The following is a 25,874-nucleotide window of genomic DNA, read 5'->3' on the forward strand; positions in this document are numbered from 1 at the left end:
GCACACCCTTCTAATGCCCATATAGTGTTAGTGCAGCTATGCCAAATAGGATCTGTGCCAACCAGATTGCTGGACACTACATTATTCACATTTTCAAAAGTTAGCACCCAGTTTAGTCAGGAAGCATTTCATGAATAAAAATGAGATGTATCTGAAAAACTGAATAATAACTCATCTCTAAAGAATGTACCAGTAAAGAGTAGGTACATTTACCACCTAGGTTTTCCAAAATTCAACACAGAGAAGGAATAATCTATTGTAACAACAGACTTAGATTTGCGCTTTGAGCATCTTCCATTACATAAATTTCTCTTCCTGTGCTGCCTCTAGCAATGTGAAATACTGGCACAAGCTGTACTCCCGTGACATTTTCCAGCAAGGCAGTTCAAATGCCACATCTAAGTGTTCTGTGGGAAGCACAGGTGTCACACACTATCTCATATTTGCCTTTTGCAGTCAGCAGCAGCATTTGCGATCCACTGCAGAATCAAACTTTAGAACATAACTAGTTTGTTACCTGATCATTTTTCTCAGGATAGAATGAAGTGCCTTAATTTCTTCTGAGTGGCTAAAACTAGGCAGATGGCCTCCAAGGGCTTCACAGAACCTTTCTGCCTCTTCCCAGGTCCTGGTTCGCAGCACTCTTTCACTATGGAAGAACTTCACAACAGCCAAATGTCAGAGCAGAAAATGACACATGAGGCAGTATTTTTAAAACACTCCTGTTCTACTAAAATATGGCCACCTGAGATTTAGTAACTGGTATTTCCATAGGGAAAGAACTTGACTTTTTAACATTTCTTCTGTCAGTTTGCTTGACAACAACCAGACTCTGAAGTTTAGCTGACAAAATTTGTTTCAAACACAACATATTCCACATGACAGACTTTCTCTGCTTTTCTTTACCAGAAAGATTTTAGAAACCACCAGCCAGCTCATTCCATAACTGCAAATCAAGTTATAAGTTTTAAGAGATGTTGCTCTTTCAAATTTATGGTGAACTACAAAGCCTAATGTTCATTTAAACCGGGCTCACTTAAGCGCTGTGCACGAAGAAAGTTCTTTGGCACACCCTTGGAAACCTGTATGCATCTGAGGTGCAAGTTTGGCTCATACACCTCAGCTAACACATCCACTTGATCCCATTGGTTTCTGTCCAAGACAATTCCCATCAGCTGGATCTCTCTGCACAGACATGCTGCATTTGGTCAACAGCAGTTGTGGAGAATCTGCCAGGGCCAGCTGTCATGTCCATCAGCTATGGGACAGCTATGCTGCTATGCTGCACAGCAGCACAGACCTATCCCCTGGGATGCTTGCCCACACCCTTGTTATTCAAGCTGGGTTTCCCCACTTTGCAATATGAGCTGTTTACAAGAAACAGTTCATTGCAGACACTGAGTCAAAAAATAATGAATCAAATGAACAGCCTCAGTTTTAACTTGATTTAATTTTTAATAGAAGGGAGAAAACCTGCATTTCTAAAAAAAAATTTGTTTAAGCCATTCCAGCTAAACAGCACAGCTGCTTGCTTCCACTGGTCACTTCAAAACTGTAAAATACAACTGAGGCTGCATGTTTTTATATATCCATATTCAAATCAGAGAAAATCCTACCTCTCCTATCTATATTTTTGGAGTACAGAAAGGAAAAGGGCAAGGGAAGGTGATGCAAAGTGCTTTCCTTCCCTATCCAGGTGTCTGTGCATGCCTGAGGGCAGCACTACAGGGCCAGTGCTGTGGCCCCAGTCAGCTGCCCACAGAAAGAGGCACAATGCACCTTCCAGGAATGGCAGAGGATGATGCAGAAGAGTACCTACAGGCAGTCAATCTGAATCAACACCAATTCCCTCTCCTGGTGAGGAGCACCTCTAAAACGCCCTCGAGAGCAGCTATGCCCAAAAAATGGCTGATCACTCACTTCCTCCAAGACAGTAATGAGCAATTAACATCAAACAGGAATAACATTTTACCTTGTAGCAGGCAAGGCCGGATCCATTATGCCACCCAGGAGGACAGGGATCAGTTGGCTTTGGGAGCACTTCTGGCTCCTTGGGCTTCCCAATATATTTTTTGCAGACAGAAAATGCTTTAGTGGTTTTACAATCCTTAGTTTCCCACTTTCCAAGAGAATTTCCACTGGACATGGCCACACATCCTCCTGAAAACTCTAAAATTAAATCCACCAAAACCACATTAAAACCATTGGCTGGTTTCCAAAAAAACCCTGACATAATTGTGAATTACTACTTTATTGCATGCTTGGAGTTCTGTAACATGCTACTCCAGTGCTTGCTCAATGTAAAAAGGACAGTATTTTTATGTGGTTTTAGTTTTCAAATTTACCTGGTTGCATGGAATTCCAGTTAGTGTATGTCACAGCTTCAGGTGTTTCCCCATTCACTGTACCCCAGGAATATATTCCTGACTGGCTGACATCCTGCAAACCGGTCCAGAAGTATTTTTCTTCGACTTTCGTGTGCTTTCTAATTAGACTGTTAATAAATTCTTGTTCAAATCTGAAAATTCACAGATTAATTAGAGTCAATATTTGAAAGATACCAAACGACTGAGATAATTTAAAAACCAGGGATATTACATGAGTCAGTTCAAGCAGTCATCCAGGCAGCCCCATATTCAACATGGGGTCAGCAGGCTAGGAATTCTTATACTTCCAGAAAGGTTTCACATTGTAGGTTTATCATCGTTACACATTTCTAGTTCTTGGCAAAAGCAATTCTCTCTATACTTTTTCTTTATAAACCATTAGTTATCATAAAACAGTTTTAATCTCTGATTTTATCTCCAGGATTGCGATGTTGAATTTGCTCATAAATTACAAATGTGCTTTACCTGTTCATCACTGTAAGATTGCACTGGGCTCCGAATGAAACTTCCATTTGATCAATCCTGTAACAGTAGTTTCCATGTCTCTCCCATCCCTGGTTAGAGAACAAAAACCACATTTATACAAAACAACCTAATTTAGGCATTACCTACAGGAGAAAATAAATCATTGCCAACACTGGCTGGTGCCCACAAGCTGGCACAGCATGTACAAGAAAGAAATGCACTGTGTCACACACAAGGTCCACTATCATCAACTCTCGGATTCACAGTTGTAAAAAATAATGCAGCCACAGGAATAAAATACACCACTGTTTTAGCTTGCCTAGGCAGAGTCTTCTGACCACTACTGCATTTACAAAGAAACACAAGGGCAACAGCCCAGTCCTATTCAAAACAATAGGAGTTTTCATGCTGTTCCACCAACGCCAGGATTCAAACACAAGAAAACCAGGAAGGCATACACCAGTGTTTCTTTACTTCTGAGAAAAATATTTGATACTGAAAATGTGTGAACTTACAAAATTCCTCTATTATTAAAACATTTCTCCCTATATTTACACTGAAATTTCAAGAAACATTAACGTGTTAACTCTTTTCTACTCTAGCAATGCCACTGGTATCTGAACAGCACAGAAAGCTGTAACTCTATGTGCTGGAAGCCTCTGAAGGGACAGAGTAAAAAGATCATGTAGAAAGAAAGATAATGGGTAAACATCTTTCCTGTTGCAAGCAATATGCCACACAAAACGGAACCAAGTAACTCAGAAGTAGCTAGCAATACCATCCCAGGCTAGCTCAAAAGACAAGAGCCTTATTTAAGCCATAAGATGTCTCACTGTAAAAAAATCAAACAAAAAACCAAAAAAGACCCCACCTTTATTCAAGTAATAGAACAAAAATGAGAGCCAGTGAAGTGCAACAAATATAATCCTAGTTAACAATCTCTGCATATCTTTACGTTGCAAAGTGCCTATCCTAAATTTTAAAACATAATTTGAGCAAAAACAACAGAACAAATGGTGTTATCAATAAAATTTCTAATAAAATAAATTTCTTTTAAATAAATAAATAAAACACATCCTCTCCTGGGTCCAAGCTCATAATACTTTCATTAATAAACAGACTGATAATACATCCGGAGCCTGCTTAAGAGAATGTGAAATTTTCTTTATGCTATATAAATATCCTTTTTCAGATAAAATGTTTCACAGACTTTATTGAACAGACAAGAAAGAAATGGAAGTAGAGGAAGTAAGTGATTTCAAGCAGGTTTCAGAGCTAAATGACAAGAAATAGAGGTTTCCTATTACCTCTTCCAATGAACAACTTTTATCTGATTTTGTTTCATTCAAAATCTCTCCTTTTTTCTTGCAAACATATTTCAATTTTTCTTCACAGGATTTGACCCTCCACTGTCCCAGCTGTAAGAATGAAAGGAAAAAGAAGTATTTTAAATTCTAACAATCCTTGAATTTCTGTGTTTGCAGGGGCTGTTTCCATTGTGAGAAGGCCAAAATGCCTCCAGTAGAGATATTGGGTGGGATGCCCTGGATTATATGTAACAGGTACATGTTTGGAAGGGAGAGAGAAAACTGACACTCATGGAGATGGGAGGATTCTGGATCACATCCAGAAAGGAAAGAAAAGGTCAGGGTGGTGCCAACTCTCTTCGATCAGGAAGTGAATGGGTGCAGGAGGTGCATTCAGCTTAATGTGGAAGTAGCTCAGAGACAGCTCAGATGAGCTGAGCACAAACTCCAATGCCAGGCTGCTGACACAGCAGGCAAATGCATGCTCCACTTTTCTAATGAATCTGCAGGATGGGATACAGCCTGTGTCCCACTCTTAGTGACCTCCTTCCTTCACTAACACCCTTTTAAGAACATTCCATCCCCAGACTGAGTGACCAAAATTGGTCTGGGAGATGACTGAACCCAGATATCCCTCCCTTCCTACCTTTCTGCTAGAGACATGCAAGAGTACAGTAACCCAAAATACAGAGTGATGAGGCCAACTGCCTGGGCAACAATGTGTTAGTCTCAGAGCTAGGAGTCATTTCTTCCATTCTTTGCAGTACATAGCTACGAAGCTCCAGCTAAATAATTCTAAGAAATTTGCTTGTAGAAAAATGTATTCTAAAGATTATTCCAGAAATAAGATCAGCTATCTGCTTTATCCCCCTCCTTGACTTTAACACACACCAGCGTTGCCTCTATTAGGATGAAAAAAATACCAACCAAAAACCAAACTCAGCACTGTATTCCTACCTTGCCTGAATATGACACACAGTTAGGAGTGCTGTTAAAGGGAACTTTTGGTTCATTCTGATCCCAGTAGGTGAAAACCACAGGTGAGTGATCTGACCACTTGAACAACGTTGGCACATCGTCATTCTTGAGACCCATCCACATTTCCTCTTCAGCATCTGTAATTTAGAATTAGGACAACACTGTTGTTTCACTATAATATTCAAACTAACAGGAAAGCAATTTTACTAGCAAAATTAAATTTTTTATCATACTGTGCAGCAGTATAGCGATATTATTTTTCTTACAGTGAGAAAAGACCGTATGTTTGTTATCTTGTTTCTTAACTCATACTCACATGACCATAAGTAAGCTTAACAGAGAAGGAACAAACAGGAAAAAAACCCAACCACAAAAAACCAGAAATAACGAACACACAAAAAAGCAAAAAAGCATAAAAACCTCAACCAAATTTAGAGTGTATACAAAGACATGACATCAAACACTACTGATACTATTTATTAGTTCAGTGACTCAGCAGTCAAAATATTGACCCAACTATCTACTATTCTCTTTGAATGAGCAAATTAAGCACCAAGTATTACAAAACTAGAAGCAGCTTAGCTCAGTAAATAAATAAGTAAATAAATTAATTAATAGACTGAATCAGAACAAGTCCTCACACAGGAGGTCTGGATCTGCACAGCAACATTCAACACTAGTCTGAGTACAAGCTCAGCATTAAAATCCACATTCAAAAGCTAGAGGTTATGACAACCGCATGCTAGAACATGGAAAGCAGTTTGTAATTTATGGTGTGCAGCACTTGGCATTTGACCTTCACAACTACCCCAACTCACCATTATGAAGCTTTGTAACAACCAGTTCAACATCTGCTAATGAGTGAATGCTGATGAGGTTACTCTTATTTGCTTTGCACAACTCCTCTGCTGAACTCCAAGGTGCCTGCTTGTTTATCAGCATGTAGCAAAAGCCATCGTGGGGGAGCCAGCCCGGATCACAGCGTGTATCCAAGTGCGTCCAAAACTCTAATAATGAAGAGAAATGAATAGTGCAAGGGGTTGGCTTTAAAGTCAGCAGCACCTTGAAAATAGCCAGAAGGCAGCAATCAGCACGTGTTCACATCCCTTCAGGGCTCATGAAAGAAAGGGTCACAGCTTAGTCAAACAAATAGGCTTCAATGCAGCATTAGGAGAACTCATAATATTTTGGGGCCATGGAGTAGATTGAAGGAGAAAGAAGTTAGTGGGAGTGGAAGCAAAAGACAGGAGTGCATTACATTAATGGTAATGTATGGTAATGTAAATTAACTGGTCTTAGCGTAAGTGAAAGGTTCAAAAGTAACTGTAAGCAAGAAAAGCAACTTTGAAAAGCAACTGAAGACAAATCAAGTTGATTCACTGCAGGTAAGAAACACACAACTCAACAAATGCCTAGTTTTAAATATTTTTTTTTCTTCTCAAGAAAAATGTATATACTAATAGCCTTTCTGGTTCAAAACACACTATAAAATACCCCAACCACAGGAATTTTGTTTTTAATGAATAAAACACTAAACGGTTATCACACTGGTAATAACTCTACATATCCCACTGAGGAGCCAGAGAACAGACAAGAATTGTTGACTGACAACTAGCTTTCAGAGTATCACTGCAAAATTTGAACCAGTTCAGTTAAATTTAAAGTGATTACTATCTCTTCTTCAAATGCACACACCTCTCTGTGGAAGCTAGAGAGAACATGCCTTAGCCAGAGACACTGCACACCCCTTCTCCTCTAGACCACCCTGTCATTCAAGGACAATTACCTTTTATGAAAAGTTTTTGCAGGAGAGCCCTGGGAACGGGGTAAGGCAAAAGCACGCATAGAAGAGGTCATGGGCATGGGAAGGGTTGGACATTCAGGTGTAGATAAGTGGCCAAAAGCATGGAAGCAGTTATATGTCACTGTAAACACTCAAGGCCTCTGTGTGTGTGTGTAGCTTGAGATAAAGGAATTATTATCTTGTATGAGCTGTTAGGGGTCCAGTAAAGATTACACACACAGCAAACTACCAACTCTTGCACTCTGATTTTCAGTGCTTGGCCTGGATTCAGAGGACAGAAAGGTCACCTGACTACTTCTATTTGAATTCAACAGAGTTTGATCCAAGACCCAGGTGAGTCCCACTCTATGTCAATACACACCAAGAGCGAGAGAAATAGGCTTAAAGCAAAGGTGGAAAGGTTTGGGATGCAACTGCCAGCTCCAGACTTCCAGTAATACATGAAAGAAGGCACAAGCCATGGAGGAAAATGTGATGAAAAGGGCAGGACTGCTGCAAAATGCTTTATGTGTGAATGAGAAAGCTGCAAAAAATGAAAACTGTTTGTGATGCATCATCTTGACACTGAAGAAACAGAGTTTGCTTCTGCTCTGCTAAAAAACCAAAGCTGTTGTGAAAATGTTTTGGCAGAGATGCCTGAAAAGGCTTGGAGGGAAAAGAATGACTCCATAAGTGAACATTATACTCGCATTAACATACAAAACTCAAAAATGCAAACTGTCCTACCTGGAACGCTTGAAACTTCATTGAGTGACTTCTTGCAAGCATATGGAAGCTGAGTCCCACAGTGGTTACTCTGCCACTGACCTGAAGCAGCATTCATCATCACACAACTTGTCCCATCCAGGGGGGATGAACTCTGCATATCTGTAGACAGGAACAAATAAAAACAGCACAAGTTATCACACAGTAAGGCAGTGACTTCTTTTCACTACTGGTGTTCAATACAAGAATAACACTCTGGATAGTATGGCACCTTGTATTTGAAGAACATAATTTGCATCAGCTGAGGGCAGCTGTCCTAGCACAGGTCCCACAGAATGCTTTTTCTAAGAGAGAAAGTTTCAGAATCAAGGAATCTTGACTTCTTTTCCAATGTTTAATCATAGAACCAGGAGGAATGTTCTATTTACAATACAAGAAACCCTTGGCTGAGCACTTTCCCAGACTAGAAATATCTCAGGGGAGAGCCATTTTCGTAGCCCTCAGTTTCCTTTGGCAGTCCCATTCCACCCTCCCTCCAAACACAGTTCTGACTTTCTCTCAATGCTAACGATAACTTTCACCGTAACAGAAACCTTAGACAAGGCCCCAGATTTGAAAGAGCACAGAAAATAACTCCTTTTTTGCAGTCTTCAGCTTCCCTTGCAGCCCCTTTCCAATGGAACTTTTTGACTTTCTTTTTCTTTCAGCCTCAATGCAAACTTAAGCTGTGACCTACACAGAGCCCCTCAGCTCCGCCTGTACTGGCTTAGTTCAGGCTCACAGAACAAAGGCTCAGGATAAATCTCAGTTCTCCACGAAAGAGAACGGTGGGACAGGGACAGGGTCTTTTCAGTTGGGTAAAGTGAAAGGAAAAGCAATGGGCTCAACTTGCAGGTATCAAAATTTCTGTAAGGCACCAGTAAGTACTTTCACAAGAGGGGTGAATATGTCTGCATGACTGCAGACTAAGTTATGCCACTGTATCTCAGGATAATCTGGCCTCTAGCTGTGCATTACAGTCCTACAGAATGGTCACAGTTCCAGAAGAAGGTGCAGTCAATAGTACAAGCAGCAAAGCTCTTAACCTTTCCAAAAGATGGAGCACATTTGGAAAATCCCACAGAAATTTCTTAGCAAAGTTATCAAAGAAGTAACAGAAACCACTTCTCAACTTTTCACAGAATTCCACTTGCAGCACTATTCTAGCAACTAAAGAAAAAAAGAGAATTCCACTTAAAAAAAGCTCAAATTCAGCTTGAATGACAGAACAACATTAACTTCAATATTCCTGATGACTATACTCTGGGATTCTCATATACATATAGATTCAGAAAATATTTGTGAGAACATTAAAAATTCATCCTGGAAATTCCAAATAGTCTCACTAATCTTACCAGCATCTCTGGAGTAATTAAAAAAGGTTTTTCAAGGGTTTTATACTCTTTCATCTACACCTTGAAATTTAGGCAACCTTGAAGTTTAAAAACCCAAGTTAAGCTTCTAAGTAACATCAGTCCTTGCACAAACACAATCAGAACATCTGAGGGAAATCAGTGTCATTCTGTCAGTGGGAGGAGAAATTTAGCAGCTAGGAAAGCTGTGGATACTTTACTAAAATGGACTTCAAAAATACTGTTAAAGTTTTACCTTTTTAGAGATTTATTAACCTAATCAGCTGTAAATATAAAATGAGAACAGAAAGATTTGCTGGCTAGGAGGAAAAGATGCTTCTGAAAGTGGAATGAGATGGAAAAAAAGTAACACTAGTTACTGTTGAGAATATTGTCAATACCACCAGAAATATCAGTACCTGGATGCCAGTTGAGAAAATTCAAAGGCTTGTGATCTGACCACTGCCACCCACCAGAAACATCCAGTTGATTTAAGCCAATCCAAAAGGTCTCAGCAATGTCATCCTTGCCTAGAGATATTTTTTTTGAAGAAAACAATTAGTATAAAATGCTCATCCTTTATTGGTCTCCTTTAAATTGAAAATGGGTCTCCTTTAAATTGAAAATGCATTCTGAAATGGCATGCATTCCAGGAAAGAAAGATTGCAAATATAATTGGACATGCAAACTTTCTTGAACTGAGGAGGAATTACACACAAGCACAATCATTCCCTCTCAGGGTCTTCAGGCGTTTCTCCTGTGGTTTTATAGTCTCAAAGGCACTTGGATAATGTCTCCAAGTCAAGACTGAACATCAGGACAATTTCACAGCAAGAGAGTAACATGTTGCTAAAACACCAACTGCCACTCTGGCCTGTACTTAAGATTTTGGGGATATTCCTCATTAACGATATGAACAACATCTAACTGCTATAATGAAATCATACAGACAAATTTAAATAACTCCCTAAAATGAGATTAGTACCTTAGTTTTGATACAGAAATGAAAGCCAAAATATTTAAAGTACAATCAACTTTTGACCCAGAGATTTAGGACAGAAACTAAAGTGCTGCCTCCACTTTATTAAGATTTCCCAGTATTCATATGTGAATAATTACACCTACCTTGTATGTAACTTAATTCAGATGCATTTTGGATGCTAAGTAAGTCTCCTCCTTGCCTTTGACATGAAATATAAGCTTCCTTCCAAGAAAGAGCAGACTGTGTATTAAACTGGTAGCAATTTTCAGACTCTGGATCATGTTCCCAGCTATCATGACAACCATCCTCTGTTTAAAAGAAGCAGAAGGTAGTTGTAACTACAACTATACAGAAACATTATGAAAGTTTCAAAAGAAACGTAGGGTCTATTAGTTTGTATATTGGTCACCACTAATACTTGCAGTTTAAGCCAACGCTGCAACAGAAAAGCTTTTACACAGCTTAACAGCCACACAAAGGTGGAGCCGTACATCAGAGAAGTGACAAAATGCTTTTAGGATGTCTATTTAGAAACCCAACGTGCCTGGCTGTAAGCAGATCCCCCATTTTCCATCACGAGAATAATCTTCAGAAGTGGCGCACCATTTCCCGCCCGTGTGAGTTTCATCCTGAATGCAGTCATGATACCACACCTTGTTATACAGGAAGGGGAACTCACAGGGTTTACCATAAGAGTTGCCATCTTTGGTATAAACTTCTGCAGGAAAAAAAAAAAAAAAAGAAAGAAAAAAGAGTAAAATAAAGAAGTAAATACATTCCCCTTGCTAGACATGGAAAGTACTGCAAATCAGTGCCACTGCTTGTGCAGACACAGTTAACATAAATGTATGCAAATCACACTTGTGGTCTTCAAATACCATATCTTCTTGTTACAGATAATATACAGCAATGCCCGAACTGAAAAACAAAATACACTGAGAAATATTTTTCTGTACATTTTCTTCTGAGAAACAGCAGAAACTTGTCTCCCCCATCCTGGTAAGTTCCGGAAAATTCATTGTCCTATTGAAAGCTGGGTGCTTTGCAGAGTCCCACAGAACAAGGACTCTTAACAAACAACACATACAGAAGAAGGAAAAGGTAAAGCACATTTTCACCACTTCTTCCAGCAAGCATGAGATTTCAGACAAGACTGGCTTCCATGGCAAGTGCACACACTACCACACCAAAGCTCACAATCCAGCAGACTGTGAGCTGGCAGCAGGCTCTGTATTTGACTGTGCAGCCTACCAGCAAAGAAAACATCCTCAAACCCTGCTAACAGGAAAATTCCCATCACGGTGAGGAGGACAGTGTCAGTTCTGACAGAAGGTGGTTAGTGTTTCATAATTAAATAGGCTTGCACTGAAACATGGGGCAGGGGGATTTAAACCTGCTCAGAAAGCCACTCAGAAACACAACTTCTGCAGTTGTACTGTTATTTTTAACTAAAACCTTTGAAGTTTCTCTCTACAGCACAACATTTTATTGCTTTACTGACAATCATTTCACGTGACTAATTCTAGGAACTTACTGGCAAAGACACACTCAAAAAGCCCTTCACAAATAAGAAAATCTTCAAAGTGCAAACTTACTTACCATGGTAGGGATATCGACATATATCACTGGAGGAATTGTTGTTTTTCCACTGGTCTGTTGCATTTATGCTTGCAGTCACATAGTTATTCTTGATAGTTACTTTGTACTGAGATGCACCAACGATAGAAGCATCAGCACATCGCCACCACAGCATTAATTCTGAGTTACAATCAACCATTTTCAGGCGAGACACTGATTTGGTGAATATATCAAGTCCCAGGCACTGCTTGGACCCCAGGTGAAAGAGGCGATTCTGGGATACCCATTTCCATAAAGCTTCACTCGTGTCCCTGCAGTCATCTATGACTATCAGCGAGTTTTTAACTTGCATGCACTTGTTCTGTTTGTCATGGCGAATGGTAAAAGCTTCATTGCCTGTAGAAGAACAAACATATGACTATGATTCAGTATCTTTTTCAGAGGAAGCTCATTTTTAAAAGGGTAATCACATTCTGAGAAATGCTTTCAGAGAAGTATCACAACTCCTGTTAGTATGTAAAACCTCCTCTTTTGCAGAAGCCACATTCAGTGAATTTTCCTGCTCTTTAGTGAGTCTTAACTTCTTTAGAAAAAGACCTCTTTCCAAGTCTTTATAAAATGAAGAGAGACAAAATGAGACTTCTAAGTCCAATTCCAGTAATAAGAATTCTTCCTCTACATTTAACATATACTGATTGCATCAGCCCCTGATTAATTTGCAAGCTTACTGGGTAAAGAATCTTGTTTTCCTGCATATCTGCAAACACAGTAACACACACAACAGACACCATAAAATATAATTAATAACAATATTCACTTACTAAGCACTTTTTTCTAAACTGTGTATCCTGTATGATACACAGCAAGAGAGGTTTACATTTGAAGCAGTCTGTGGATGAAGGTGCAGTATTACAAAGTTAACCAGCACTGCTTTGAGGAGAAAGTTTTAAAATAAGTATCCCACCAAAGACAGCACACAACAGATTAGGAGTATAATTTTTAGAACTATATGGGGACCCTAGTTTCATTTTCAGTTGTGATGAGTTTCATTTTCTGTTCTGGCGTAGTTTGTGATTAAAGAGAAAAATTAAAGTTGAGAAAGCACAGTGTACCATTTTAAAAGTACATGGCTCACCCTAAGAAAAGCTAACACCTCTGTCAGTATAAGAACACTTCTTACAAGCAGCAGTAGGTTTAGGCAGACCATGAAAAAATGCCCTAAAACTATTCCTATGCCACAATAAAGATGGCTCCAAAGCACAGAACTTTCACTAATCAGGCTGAAATGGACCGTGGCTGTACCAGACCCACAAGGCTATTATTCTGCTGCTTAAATAAGGAATCTGCTGAGTAGTATTTTGTATTTAATAGTAATGCACTGTCAATCACATTCCTACTGCGTTTTTCTGTTATGACTTACTAATAGGTTTGGCTGAACAGGAAGGAAAATATTCAGTGATGTTAATGCAGTGAATTTTACCACTACTTCCCAGTATACCCATGAATTTTCCACTGTGTAAGTGCCAAACAGTATTTAAATAGCACCTAGCTGATCACACTGTAAAGAAGAATCTGCAAGTCACCCACCTACTACAGTGAATTTTTTTAAGGAGCACACCAACTTCAACCAACTGTCCCTTTCATCCTACAAAGACATTTTAACAACCGAACCTGCTTTCGTGGTATCCTTTAACCCCGTGCTTTATTTGCTTTTGCTTTTTATTCCTCCCTTACGACTTTCTTCCTCTTTTTTTATTTCTTTTAACAACCTTGTAGCCTCTTCTCACATCTTCTTTCACTTCTTCCTACATAACCCTCATGCTGATGCCAAGTGGAAAATCACTTTTTAAAATTTCCTTGGAAAAACTGCTGATGCTGTCTCACCAAATCTCTCTGGCAGCAATTTATTAATAATTACTCCAGTTCAATGCTCTGCCATGAAGTTTTAGTGACATCTTCAGCTGCCAACCTGAGCCTGTTACTGTCACAGAATACAAAAAATTACGTGAGGTGCAACTTAGCGAAGAGCTCAGCTCGTTTCCCAGAAGCTCTGAGTAGGCTAGCGGCTTCGGTTTACAAGAACTTGCTCAACGTGAAACTTTTCCACCTGCTTCCTGTCGGGTAAGGCGAGCCTCCTCCTCTGTCTCACTGCGCACACAGCGGCCGATAACAGCGGCGGCGGAGCGCGCTGCCGGGAGCTGCCCGGGCTCGGGCACCCCCTGTCCCCGAGCTGTCAGGCCAAAGGCCGCGGCCCGGCCCCGGCTCCGCGGGCACCGGGAACGTGGCAGCCAGGCCGCCGGCGGCTTTCGCGACGCCTCAGGCCAAGCGCACGGTCCGAGAGGGAGGTCCGGGACTTTTTCCTGCCTTCTTCGCTTCTCCTTCTAAGTTTCCCAGGTTGTTTCCACGCAGTCGGACTTTGCCACCGAGCGCAGCGCCCGAAGGGGCCGAAGGAGCGGAAGGCCCGTCACACCGCCCCCTGACCCGCCCAGGCGCCCGTCGGGGCGCTCAAGGACCCTCCGCGCCCGCAGCGCACCCGCGCCCCGCCTCCCGCTTCGCCCGGCGGGCGCCCGGCTTACCTGCGGGGTCGCGGCGGGCCGCGCAGCACAGCAGCAGCCAGACGAGGCCGAGGCCGAGGCCGCAGGCGCGCACGCAGCGCCGGGCGCCCGCCATCGTCCCCGCGGCGCGCAGGCTGCGCGGAGCGGCCGCGCTGCCGGGCTCGCCGTGCCCCGCGCCGCGCCCGCCGCGCCGCCCATTGGCCGCCCCCCGCGCGTCACTTGTTGCCAGGAGGAAAGCGGCCCCCGAGGTGGGGGCGAGGCGGGGCCGGCCCGGGCCGAGCGCGGCTGGGGAGCCGCGAGCGAGAATGTGAGAGGGACCATGAAGGGAAAAGGCGGGGAGGAAGAGAAAAAGGAGGAAAAGTAAACGGGGAAAAAAAGAAAGGAATTAAAAAAAACCCCAACCAACCAAAAAAAAACAAACAACAAACCACACAAACAAACAAACAAACAAAACCAAAAAAAACCACAACAAAAAACCAAGGTGGAAAACCCGAAGAAAGACTGGAAAAGCAAATGGAATTGTCTGATGGTCATAAAAGTTAAAATAAATTAAAAAAACCCCAAAAACAACTTAGAAGCTCAGTTGGGGAAAAGGGGGAACGCGTAACTGCTACAAGTGAAGAAAAGGCAAAAGGTGAATAGAATAACCTAAAATTAACAAACACACGGAAATAAAATATTTGAAATGGTACAAATAATGCACATCACGCTGCGATCCTCGGTCCCCTCTGGCCGCGGGGCCAGGTGCCACCGCCGAGGCAGGGGCTGCGAAGTCGCAATCGTCTGCCCTGTCCTGGCCGGGCACGGGCGAGGAGGGGATGGCGCTGCCAGTGCCAAGGAACTGTTGCTGAGAAAATTTTGCGGATGGCAACAGGAAATTACGGAAACCAAAAGTAAAAACAGGTACGTGGCGAGAAACCACCTGTCCTGAAGGAGGAAAAGAGAAAAAAGGGAAAACTGATAGAAACTATGTGAAGTGAAATCAAGTTTATAGCTACATGCTGTGTCATTTAGTGCTTACCCGGACAGCCTGTATAACTCAAGTTCCAGATGCTTAAAAAAACTATTTGCAAAGTCACAAGAAAAAAAAAACACTCTATTTTTTCTAGGAAAATCCATTTTGATTAGACTTGGAAGAGCCATTGTTCATGGAAAGAAATACTCAATTTACATAAAGATGGGAAATGCAATGTGCAGTCTGTTTTATATGCTTCCAGCGTGCCCATCGTGTAGGAATGTGTACTCCTGGGGACGCAGGATTTGAAGTTATGCCAGGCTGGGAATTGAGTGGAAATGCAGTGAACAAAAACAGCCACCTGCAAGTTAACAAATGTTCTCTCCTGCTGGAAACTGCACACGGCTGCCAAGGCAGGAACTATTTGAAAAATCAGAAGCCAGGTCCAGGAAGAGAGGAGTCTGTAGATGTAGCAAAATCAAATCTGTGTTACCAGAAATAATTCATTTTCAGGAAGAGCAAAGCTTTAAAGTCTCCACTCAGAGAATCGGAAGCAGAAATTCCCCACTGGTGAGCCTGATGCAAAAGCAAGCTATTGAAACTAAAATTAAATTTGTGGTGGGATAGCGTGGCTCTTTTTAAATAAAACAAGAAGCAGGTGTGAAGTCTGCATTCCCATCAATCTTTCCAAATGTGTGTTATTATTAATGCACTGACTGTCCCAGTTTGGGAATGCTTAGTAGTAGAGTTTCACTTTTAAACTAATAGCATGCAATGCATATTTACTGAGCACATACCAGCAGTTCTGAAATTACCAGCATCCCACTTAGCACACATAGATCAGCAAATATGTGTATTAATACAGGGGAGGTTCTCTGTTGTATCTTAACATATGTAACACGTGTTTTCAGATACACACTTCTGATTTCAGCTCCTTTTTTTATTTTTGGTTTATAAAATATTATCATTGATAGTATAGACTCAAACCCTGATCCTGGCTCAAAAATTAAAGAATGCCCAAGAATAGGAAAAATTGCAGTTTTAGTTTTGGGTCCATGTACATGTCCTATATTTAAATTCTGTTTTACATTCATGTAAGAGGAAATACAAAATGTACAGTCCTGGTGAGCCCACCAACCAACCAAAATTTTTGAAAGAACATGCAGGAAAAAATGAGATTTGGTGTATGTCATGTGATAACCAACGGAACTCTAATACAGTTTTCTTTTATTGAAAAAGTGGGTTTGTATTAAAGCTTATCAAAGTTGTAACAATGCCAAAGCCTACTTCTTATAGGATTTATCCTTTATTAATGAGGCTTCTGCATTTAATGTGAGCTGCGCATTATCACTCAGCATAATCAGTGAGCAGTTTCTATATTGCAAGTCACAAGCATTTTATATCCTCATGAATACCTACAGCTCACTTCAAAGCAGAGCTAATGGCTGAGCAAATTTCAACCATACCTGTAGAGATAACCAAATACAGAATTTCAGATACAGGAGGGCCTAACCACAGAGCTCCCAGTAAAGCACAGCAGCCTTTTGCTTCCAAGAAGACTACTTTGCCTTTCCAAACAAAAAGCCTTTCAAGATGCCAACATCATGCCTTGTATTTCTAGCAGGAGTCTTTGTTGCTTATCAAAGGATAATTTTTTTGCCCTTATGTCCATATGTTTTTAACAATAGCAATGCCTGTAGAAAGTGTCAACACCTATCTATCCATAAATCTCCACCCCATCTCTGTTCTGCTCACCACATGAAACAGATACTTTGCATGAGCAACCTTCCTCCTTTTACATTCAACACATTGCAATCCAGTTTTTCTGGCTGAGTTGAGTGCATCCACATGTGCCAGTGAGCACAAAGGGAATGGTGGAAAAGGATTTGCTGCCTACAGCATCTCAAAAGAATAGGAAGAGGTTCTGGAGGTGGTAATTTCTGCTTTTCTCTGCTTCCTCCAGCAATGACTTTGAAACGGGACATCTGAACAGGGATTAATAGTTATTTACTACCTTTTTAACCTCGCAACATGGGTGCTTACAATGCCTAAGTCCTTACAGGAGAAAACAAAAACACCCAAAAACAAACAAACAAAACCCAAACAAAAACAAACAAACAAAAACTCAGAAAAGAAACCAACCAAACCCAACAGCCACATGAAGGCTTACAAGAGTTACAGGAGCAGTTATTCCTGAGGGAGAGGACTCTCTCCAAGACAGTGATGGTACCCGCAAAGCAGACAGCACACCAAGATTTCAGTGCTACCTAGACTCTGCTGCTGAGTCTAATATTAGAACCTGGCTCTGGTTTGAGTAAAGTGCCTACTAATTATATGAAATATCAGCCCTGGGCATAGTTTAATGGAGAAGAAATTTGGACAATTGCAGCTTTTACCATAAATGCAGTTAAAAGCCAAATGATTCTTTTTTGACAGATACACAAGTTTAGTTCGATGGAGTTGATCCCATGCATGGCTATGAAAAAAAGTCACTAAAAAGCAACTGATTTGGATAAAGAGAGACTGTAACCAGAAAGGTATTTAAGCAGTAACTTCAATTAAGCTTTCCACTAACTCCATCTGGATAGTCTTTTCTTCATGGACACTTACTTTGTTTGCTGCCTTGTTTTTTTGAAAGGGATATTGAGGACTTCATTATTTTTAAACATCAAAGAATGTTTTGCTTTTAGCAAAAATAGAACACAAAGGAAGATGGCTTTTCTCCCTTGTTGCTCTAGATTTCCTGTTTCCAGTTGCAGTGGCCTAACCTTTCAGCACATTATGAAACTGTCATATTGCACAGTAAACCTAAGATTAATCACATGCTCTCTCAGCTGAGTTTATGTGTATTTCTTACATCTCTTCTACAATCTCTGTATGCATCTTTGGCATGAGTTCCAAAGTTTTGAGGCTTTTATTGTGCTTGTAGGGTTTATTATTGCTAGGGACCCTTACATTTGATTCTTTTTAAGTGTCACCATTCATAATAAATACCTAGATGTTATTATAGCATTTTAGAGACTGTTCTGTTTCTTCTACTGCATGTGGTAGATAACTTTCAGAAATAATAAAGGAATTACAGACCTTTTTTCTAATATCAAACTCCTTTTTTACTCAAATGTGACAGTGGCAACTTCTGTAGTGCTGCCTTTGGCTCTGCCCCAATGCATATTCAAATGTTCATATTCAGGCCCACTGAAATACTACAAACAGGTTTGGGAAATAAGACAAAGAAAGGAGTGTGGACACATCCACGTTGCATGTTTGTTGACAGCAAGGAATGTCTTTCTCTTGCTATTGGTTTGGCTTTGACTCCTGCTAGGATCTCTGTGTGCTTCTGGAACAATGACAAAATAATATAAGGAATACTTCAACATCGAGCCAACTGCTTGAAATTGTAAAGCGGAAAATGATACTCTTCTGTAGCACTTTAAAAAAGGGTCTCTGACATCTGTACTGTGCATATTCAACAGAGAGTGTGCCTTGGTTTAGTAGGTCTACTGGTAGAGTTCATTTGCTCAGTCTCCTCAAAAGTGGTTCTCTCTTGTCACTATGTCAGTATGGGATTATTACTCAAATTATGATTGTGGGAATGGGCAAATAAGATGATATTTTGTACTGCATTATATTTGTTGCAGAAAACATCATTTGAAGGAATGATTTAAAAGAAAATCAGTTATCATTTGGAAAATGTTTTTTGAAGCAAATAAAAATTAATTCCGGTAGAAGAGCTTTTAATTCTAAATTTGAAAGGTGTTGGTGTGTTTTTTGGTTTGGTTTGTTTTTTGGGGTTTTTTTGGTTGGTTGGTTGGTTTGGTTATGTTCTAAAAACATGCAAAGCAGAACAATTGCCTAAAAGTTCTGGGGAAGAGCCTGTAGTTTTGGGTCTCACATGTTTTGGAGGCAGAATTCATCCCTGACTAATAGCAATCTCTAAAATGCCCCCACTGCCTTATGTTTGACCAGGAAGGACAAACTTTCAACAAGTAGATGAGAGAAAGGTTTAAAGGGCAAAATTCCAGATTAATCTGAGCTTGGGAGTACTTCTGAGATAAAAAGGGTCTGTACAGAAATGGCGAAATCACTGAGGGCTAAACTGCTGGTGTTTAAAGGTTGTGATTGATTAAGATATAAATTGAGTGGCAGCAGGAGTGGGGAACACTGAGTTCAATATGCCATAAGCAAAGGTTTGGAAATTGTGCCTTTCTGAGTGCAGGAGAGGCCAGAGAGCAAAAATAAGAAAACAAATTAAAAATAATAAAAACAAAATAATAAAAAATAATAAAACAAATAAAATACCTTTCAAATGGGAAATTATGGAGGAAACAAACACCAGAAGAACACATACCTCTATAACAATGTAAAACATCTAATGAATAAGTGGAGGGAAATCAAATGTCTGGTCTTAGACAAAGGCCATGACATGCTACACACATGCAGGATATTTTAGTACCAGAATATAAAATATACAGAAATGGTAGGAGTCACCTCTGCTGGTAATGGGATAATGAAATTTATTAATGAGATCTTGTAAGCAGATGAAGTAAACAAATAGAAACCTGGCAGGTGGCACAGAATGCCAATGCACCAAAATGTCACCTTTAAGCATATGTAGTCCTGAGTCTGCCACTTGCCTGCCTGACCAGAAGGACAGAGAGAGCATGCTGAGAATGATCAGATGGGCAAAGAGGGGGGGAAATGTAACCGGCACTGCACTTCATGTAACCTCCATGCTGTCTGGACACTGCAGCATTGTTATGTAACACAGACTACATCAGACTCCATCAATATTGCTTCACAGAGCAGTGGGACAGGGAAGCCACAGAATAGATGCAGCCCTTCATTTGGTCCTCATTCATGTGCAAGATCTTGATTTCATCTTCAGCTCATGGTTTCTGTTCCTGTGTTTACATTCAGAATTCCCAGAGGCTTGACAAAGGCCAAGCATTCACACCAGTAGCACCCAGTTTCAAAAGGGAGAGAGACAGCAGTGAGAAAGCTTGTGAAGAGGAAACAAAAGGTAGCTGCTAGGAACAGCAAATTCTTACCAGTGGAGCTGAGCTCCCTGAAGGATCCACAGCACAGCATCACTGTATGCCACCTACTAAAGTCTTGAGAACTGGCAAAAGAAAGTGGGCACAATAACCTCAGCACCGGGTAGATTATGAAAAATCAGAAGTTTAGGTCTTCTCCAAATGCAAAACCACAGAAAGGATCATGAACCAACATGTTAATGAAAAGCACAGTGAAAGAACAATAAGAAGCTGTGAGCAGCAACTCACAAAACAAATCCAGAATAATATTAAATCTTGCCTTAGGTACGCCAGGACCAAGAAGCCCACTGGAGTCTGACAAATCAAAGGACAATTGCAGGGTAAAAAAAGAGGAAAGGACAAAATGTTTCCAGAGAAGCTAAATGATCTACTTGCATATGTTTACTGGAATGAGCAGATGATCCCCATAGCTGAACCCTTCTTTTTGAGCGTCAGCAGAGATTCTTCTTTAAAGTGTGCAGACTGGAAAAGGCGATAAACCAAACTAGGCAGAGTCACAAATCTGCAGACATCTGAGCAGTAGAAACTGCAATACAGGACAGAATTCAGGGGCACCTGGATAAACATGATCTATTTGGGCAGTGCCAATGCATGTTCTCTAAATGCAGTATTTACCATCTAGGCCTCTAGACAGGTTTTTTATGAGGTCTGAAAGCATGCAGACAAGAGTGACCTGGTTGATATGGTCCACCAGTTATTTCTTTATCTGGATGAAAGCTCCTGCTGGGTGAACAAATTAGCAGGCCCTCCTCAAGAACTTGCTTTTTGCATTTTTCTGTTGATTTAAGGGGCCTTTGTTGTAAGGAAATTATTTGTACCTTAGTCATTATTTCTGTGAGACTGAAATAGCTTTTGTCATTACCCACAGCTGGGACTTGAACAAGAACTACCTGTCTGTGACTCAACACTCACACAACTTGAGATAACGTTGGTGGGTGGACAGTGCATATAAATGAGTTTATAGGACTTCTATCTGTGCTTGACACCATGGGTGAATCAGGGACAGACTATGAGGGTACTGCTATCAGGCTGTCATCACTGCACAAGTACTGCTGGTGAGCTGGTTTCATGTGCTTGACACAGAATGTGTGAGGGAGAATGAGAAAGATGAAGATAGTACAGAGCAGCACAGATCCCTCATGACTCAGATCTGCAGTGCTCTGCCAGACTAACCAGTAATGAGCCTCTAGGCAAAACTCCAGAGTAGATTTTAAGCTATAAAACCTTCAGGATTTGGTCACTTCAGAGATCACCTCTGTGTGTGACATATTTCAATTGTAGAGATCATCAGTTGTGTCCAAGCTGAACCTGCTCCTGGCTTTGAAAAAGCAAAACCCACTCTCTTTCCTTTCCAGAGGTTGTCAAGGAGTAACGCTGCTCTTTATGGCAGCTTCTAGAAGACATACTTTACAAAGCTGCATGAGTAACACTAGTTATATTTTTATATGTTAAAAAGAGAAAAAGAAAAATATAGTAACACTGTATATTCAGCAAAATACCTAAACAGTACTATTATCACTCTTAGATTTGTATATGTCTTAATTTTCCATATACCCAAATAAATCACAAAATTACAAAAAAACAACAAAACCATAACAACCAAAAACCAAACAAGAGTTCATAGTAATGAAGTGTGTGTAGATTTCTAATTAGTGATCTATTTAATTGATGCTTACCTAAAATGTTACTTTAATGAGTGCATCTACATTTCTTGTTCTTTTTTTGTAGGCAATAATATGCCCATAGTACTAAACTATCTATTTTTGTATATATTCTATTAAGCAGTGGCACTTCATGCTATGAAGTCCATAAGTTTCTTAAGATTTGTTTTTATTTCAAACTGAAACAGTTTGGCCATGCAGAACGGCCATGTAAACTGGGCTGGGTCTCTCCTAGGCAGTATTTAAATGACCCAGCAGGAACCTGTGGCCCACAATTTAAGTCACATACGCATGCAAAACTTTGGAAGCATCAGAAATCTCTATAAACAGTGAACCTGGAAGAAATGCTCAGATGCTGTTGAAATAAATTAAAGTACTTAAGTCAAAGCATCATAGGATCTGAAGAGATTATTTAGTGCACCCTCTTGCTTAGAGCAGAGTCAACTAGAGCAGATTGCCCTGGGTTGGTTCCACTTGCATTTTGAATATCCCCATGGATAGACTCCACAATGTGTCTGGACATCTCTCTAATGGCCACAATAGCAAAAAAAACCCAAAAAACCAAAACCAAAAACACCACAAAAAAACCCCAAAACCAAACCAAAAAAAAAAAAAACCAAAAAAAAAAAAACCCAAAACTTTTTTTTTCTTTTGTTAAAAAATATCCTATGGATCACTTTGTGCCTATTGCCTCTTATTCCTTCACTGAATGCAATTGAGGAGAGTCTTGCTTCATCTTCTTTACTCTCTCTAACTTTAGATCTTTAGATACACTGATAAGATCTGATAAGATCTCTTCTCCAGCTCTCAGCCACTCCTCATATGACAAACACTCCAGTCCCATAATCATCTTTGTGGCTCTCTTTGCTGGATCCAGTCCAGTGAAACCATATTTTTCATACACTGGGAAATCCAGTCATGAATATCTAGCACTCCAGATGTGTCTTAATGCCAACTAGGGGGAAATTATCACCTGCCTCAACCTACTGGCAATGCTCCTAATGCAGCCCAGCATACTGTTGGCCAGCTGTGCCACAAGGACACAGCACACTGCTGGCACTTGTTCAAGCTGGTGTTCACCAGGGTTCCCAGACACTTTCCTGTAAAGCTACTTTCCAGCCAGTTGGCTCTCAGACCCTACTAATGTGTGTGGGGACATTACTCAACAGGTGCAGGATTTGGCATTTTCCTTTGTTAAATTCCACAAGATTCCTCTCAACTGATCCATCCAGCTTGCCAAGATCCCTCTAAATGGCAGCATAACCATCTGATCTATCAGCCACCCCTCCCAATCTTCAAGTCAAACTTGCTGAGGGTGCACTTGCTCCCCCTCACTTGAGGGTTCACTTGTATCATACGAGATTATTAATGAGGGTGTTCAACAGTATTGACCCCCGTATTGACCTCAAGAGTACATCATTAGTGACTGGCCTCCAGCTGGATTTTCCACCACTGATTATAATCTCTCGGCCTGGCATTGGAGCTTGTTTTCAATCTACTTCACTATCTACTTATCTAGTCAGCAGTTGGTTAATGAGGATACAGCCAGTGATGAAAGCCTTTCTGAAGTTAAGACGATTAACGTCCTCTGCTCTCTCCTTGTCCACCAAGCTACTCATTTAATCACAGAAGGCTTTCAGTCTTATCAGGCATAATTTTCCCCTTCATATATCCATACTGATGATTCCCAACCATCTCCATGTCCTTAATATATTATGAAATAGTTTCCAGAATGATTTGCTCCAACACCTCTCTGGGTATTGAGACAAGGCTGACTGGCCTGTAGTTCTCCACATCCTTCCCCTTCTCCTTGAAGCAAGATATGGCATCTGCATTGAATTTCTAGTCCTCTTCTGATCACTGACCTTTCAAAGATACGTGACACTGGCCTTGCAATGACATCTGCCAGCTCCCTCAGCACTTGTGGATGCAGCCCACTGGGTCCCACAGACTTGTTTGTGTCCAGTTTGTTTACATGATTTGATGTACTCTACTGTGGGTAAGCCTGCATTGCTCCAGATGCTTCCACTGGTCTCAGGGGCCTGGGATTTTTGAAAACAAATCCTACAGACCTGTGAAGCAGGCATTGATTATCTCTGACTTGTCCACATCCTGTGTTACCACAACCCCACTCAGCAGCAATCTCACATTTTCTCTAGTCTCCCTTTTTCTGCCAAGACACTTGCAGAAATCTGGACAGTGCAGAGCTATTCAGCTCCTCACTGTTCTCTAAACTGTCAATGAATTTGTGCCCTAGGAAAGTTCCCAGACAGTGAAAGAGAAAATGCTGTTGTTCCCTTTTTAATCATACACAACAGTTTGGGCATATTTGCTATCAAAACTCCAATGCAATCCCTTTTTTTAGAATCTGAATCCGCATTGATCCAGATTAATTGAATAACTACCAAGCTAAAGTAAGGGCTCAGTGTTTCCTTTTGGAGCTGATGCACTTCATTCAAAGCACTGAAATATTTACTAGAGTACAAACTGAAATTTATGTATCCATATTCTCTTTCCCCATGAAAAAGTACTGCTACTAGTGGAGCCCAGTCTCACTCGTGTTCTTATTGTCAACTGTTGAATATTTACTAATTGGTATAAAGTCCGGTGGCTGGACTGTGTTCCCTTCACAAACCTAGCCCTTGAGCTGACAGCCTGAAGTCTTCAGAGAGATAGAGTGCTAAAAGTATATTGATTTTAACTTTAACTCAGGCACAAATATGGAATGCAACTGAGATCCTACATTAAAAATAGGATGAACCAAACACTAACTTCAGAAGTCAATCCTTGTGGCAAGAATAACCGTATTTGTTAAACCCAGTATATATCTTTAACCTTTACTCCCTCACACTTTTACAACCACGAGCCCTGCAAGAGAGGACGTGACAGACACAGCAAATTAGAAACGAGCAAAAAAGAAGCCAAGAGTCTTGACTTTAAAAGCAAAGGTTAGTGGAGATTCCAAGTCCAAGTGTGTATTATTATTCTAACAAAACAAGTTCCAACACAAGCGTTGGACATGAAAACGAAGCATGAGCAAACACAAATAGTGCTAGAGATCTCTTGGCCTTCAATTAGTTTATTTTTATAAACAGTACCATGGATTTTGACAGATTGCTAATGCTGTAACATAACACCGTAGGAACACTAATAAAAAAGTACAGGATAATAGTCTCAAATTTTTAACCCAAGACATAACTGAAAATAGACTTAATTTATCCATTTCTTCCCACCGCCATTTTAGCCCCTTCCTATTACTGTTATTGGCCTGAATTTAGAACTAAAGTTACTTCAGGTTTAGTTGGGGAAGAAACCCTTTGAAAATTAAATTTTACCAACAATTTTCTGACAAAATATGTATCTGTCTGGCCTTGGAGGCAGCCTGGAAACAGTGATGGAATGAGGTGCTTCACACTGTTGCTGCAAGGGAGTTTCCCTTTAGTAAAATGGTGCTGGTTTTGCAGCTTGCGTGGTACTTGGCAATCTTTCTCAAAAGAACATTGCCAAAGAATAAGGTTTTTTCTCCATTTTATATGTGGAAAACTCAAAGCAAAAAAACTGGTGAGTTGGCCAACATGACACAGTGATAGTGAAGCCAGGAAACAACGCCTGGACCTGCTCCCCATCTCCCTGCATTGGGCAAATTCTTTTCTCTGTACCTGCCAACAAACAGCACAACGGTAAAAGGCACAGTTTTCCTTTCACTTAGCCCAGTTTTTCTATGAAACAGAGAAAAAAAATCTGGTTTATTCATAGACTCAATGAGTAGCCTCTCATGTCGTTTGGCTACTTACTAGTATTGTACCTACCCAAGCAAAGAAACAGCAGAGAATGCCCAAACATCCTGAATATTCCACCTGTTGGGTTTGTTTGCTTGGCTGGAGGCCTGTTCTTACTCTCACACCGGCAGGATGAAAGTGGCAGGACCCACAACTAAAGGCATCTCATACAGCAGACACTCAGTCAAGGCTGGGTCCCTTTTGCATTAATTCTTGTGCAAATGTGTGGATTTTCCCTCTAATCTTGAAGTGTGTGGTAACTGACTAGGACTC

At 40.6% G+C, this 25,874-nt stretch overlaps 1 protein-coding gene across 2 annotated transcripts in view; it reads right to left on the reverse strand.

Annotated features, from left to right (window-relative positions):
* LY75 (lymphocyte antigen 75) overlaps positions 1–14,343 on the reverse strand; it is a 44,058-nt gene extending 29,715 nt beyond the window's left edge. The window contains exons 1-13 of one of the 2 annotated variants that reach the window (XM_038141790.1): positions 14,174–14,343; positions 11,619–11,993; positions 10,564–10,737; positions 10,163–10,327; positions 9,457–9,567; positions 7,668–7,808; positions 5,956–6,144; positions 5,117–5,274; positions 4,160–4,270; positions 2,853–2,941; positions 2,346–2,518; positions 1,973–2,169; positions 518–660 (exon numbers count right to left, since the gene is read on the reverse strand). In XM_038141790.1, the coding sequence (XP_037997718.1) occupies positions 518–660; positions 1,973–2,169; positions 2,346–2,518; positions 2,853–2,941; positions 4,160–4,270; positions 5,117–5,274; positions 5,956–6,144; positions 7,668–7,808; positions 9,457–9,567; positions 10,163–10,327; positions 10,564–10,737; positions 11,619–11,993; positions 14,174–14,267 (2,120 nt within the window). In that variant the 5' untranslated portion in view covers positions 14,268–14,343. Of the gene's footprint in view, positions 1–517; positions 661–1,972; positions 2,170–2,345; positions 2,519–2,852; positions 2,942–4,159; positions 4,271–5,116; positions 5,275–5,955; positions 6,145–7,667; positions 7,809–9,456; positions 9,568–10,162; positions 10,328–10,563; positions 10,738–11,618; positions 11,994–13,268; positions 14,139–14,173 lie in introns of those variants that run through there. The other variant, XM_038141791.1, reaches the window with a different exon arrangement.
* Positions 14,344–25,874: the final 11,531 nt, after the last annotated feature.

This window comes from Motacilla alba, chromosome 7, assembly GCF_015832195.1.
Source record: "Motacilla alba alba isolate MOTALB_02 chromosome 7, Motacilla_alba_V1.0_pri, whole genome shotgun sequence".
Taxonomy (NCBI): Eukaryota; Metazoa; Chordata; class Aves; order Passeriformes; family Motacillidae; genus Motacilla; species Motacilla alba.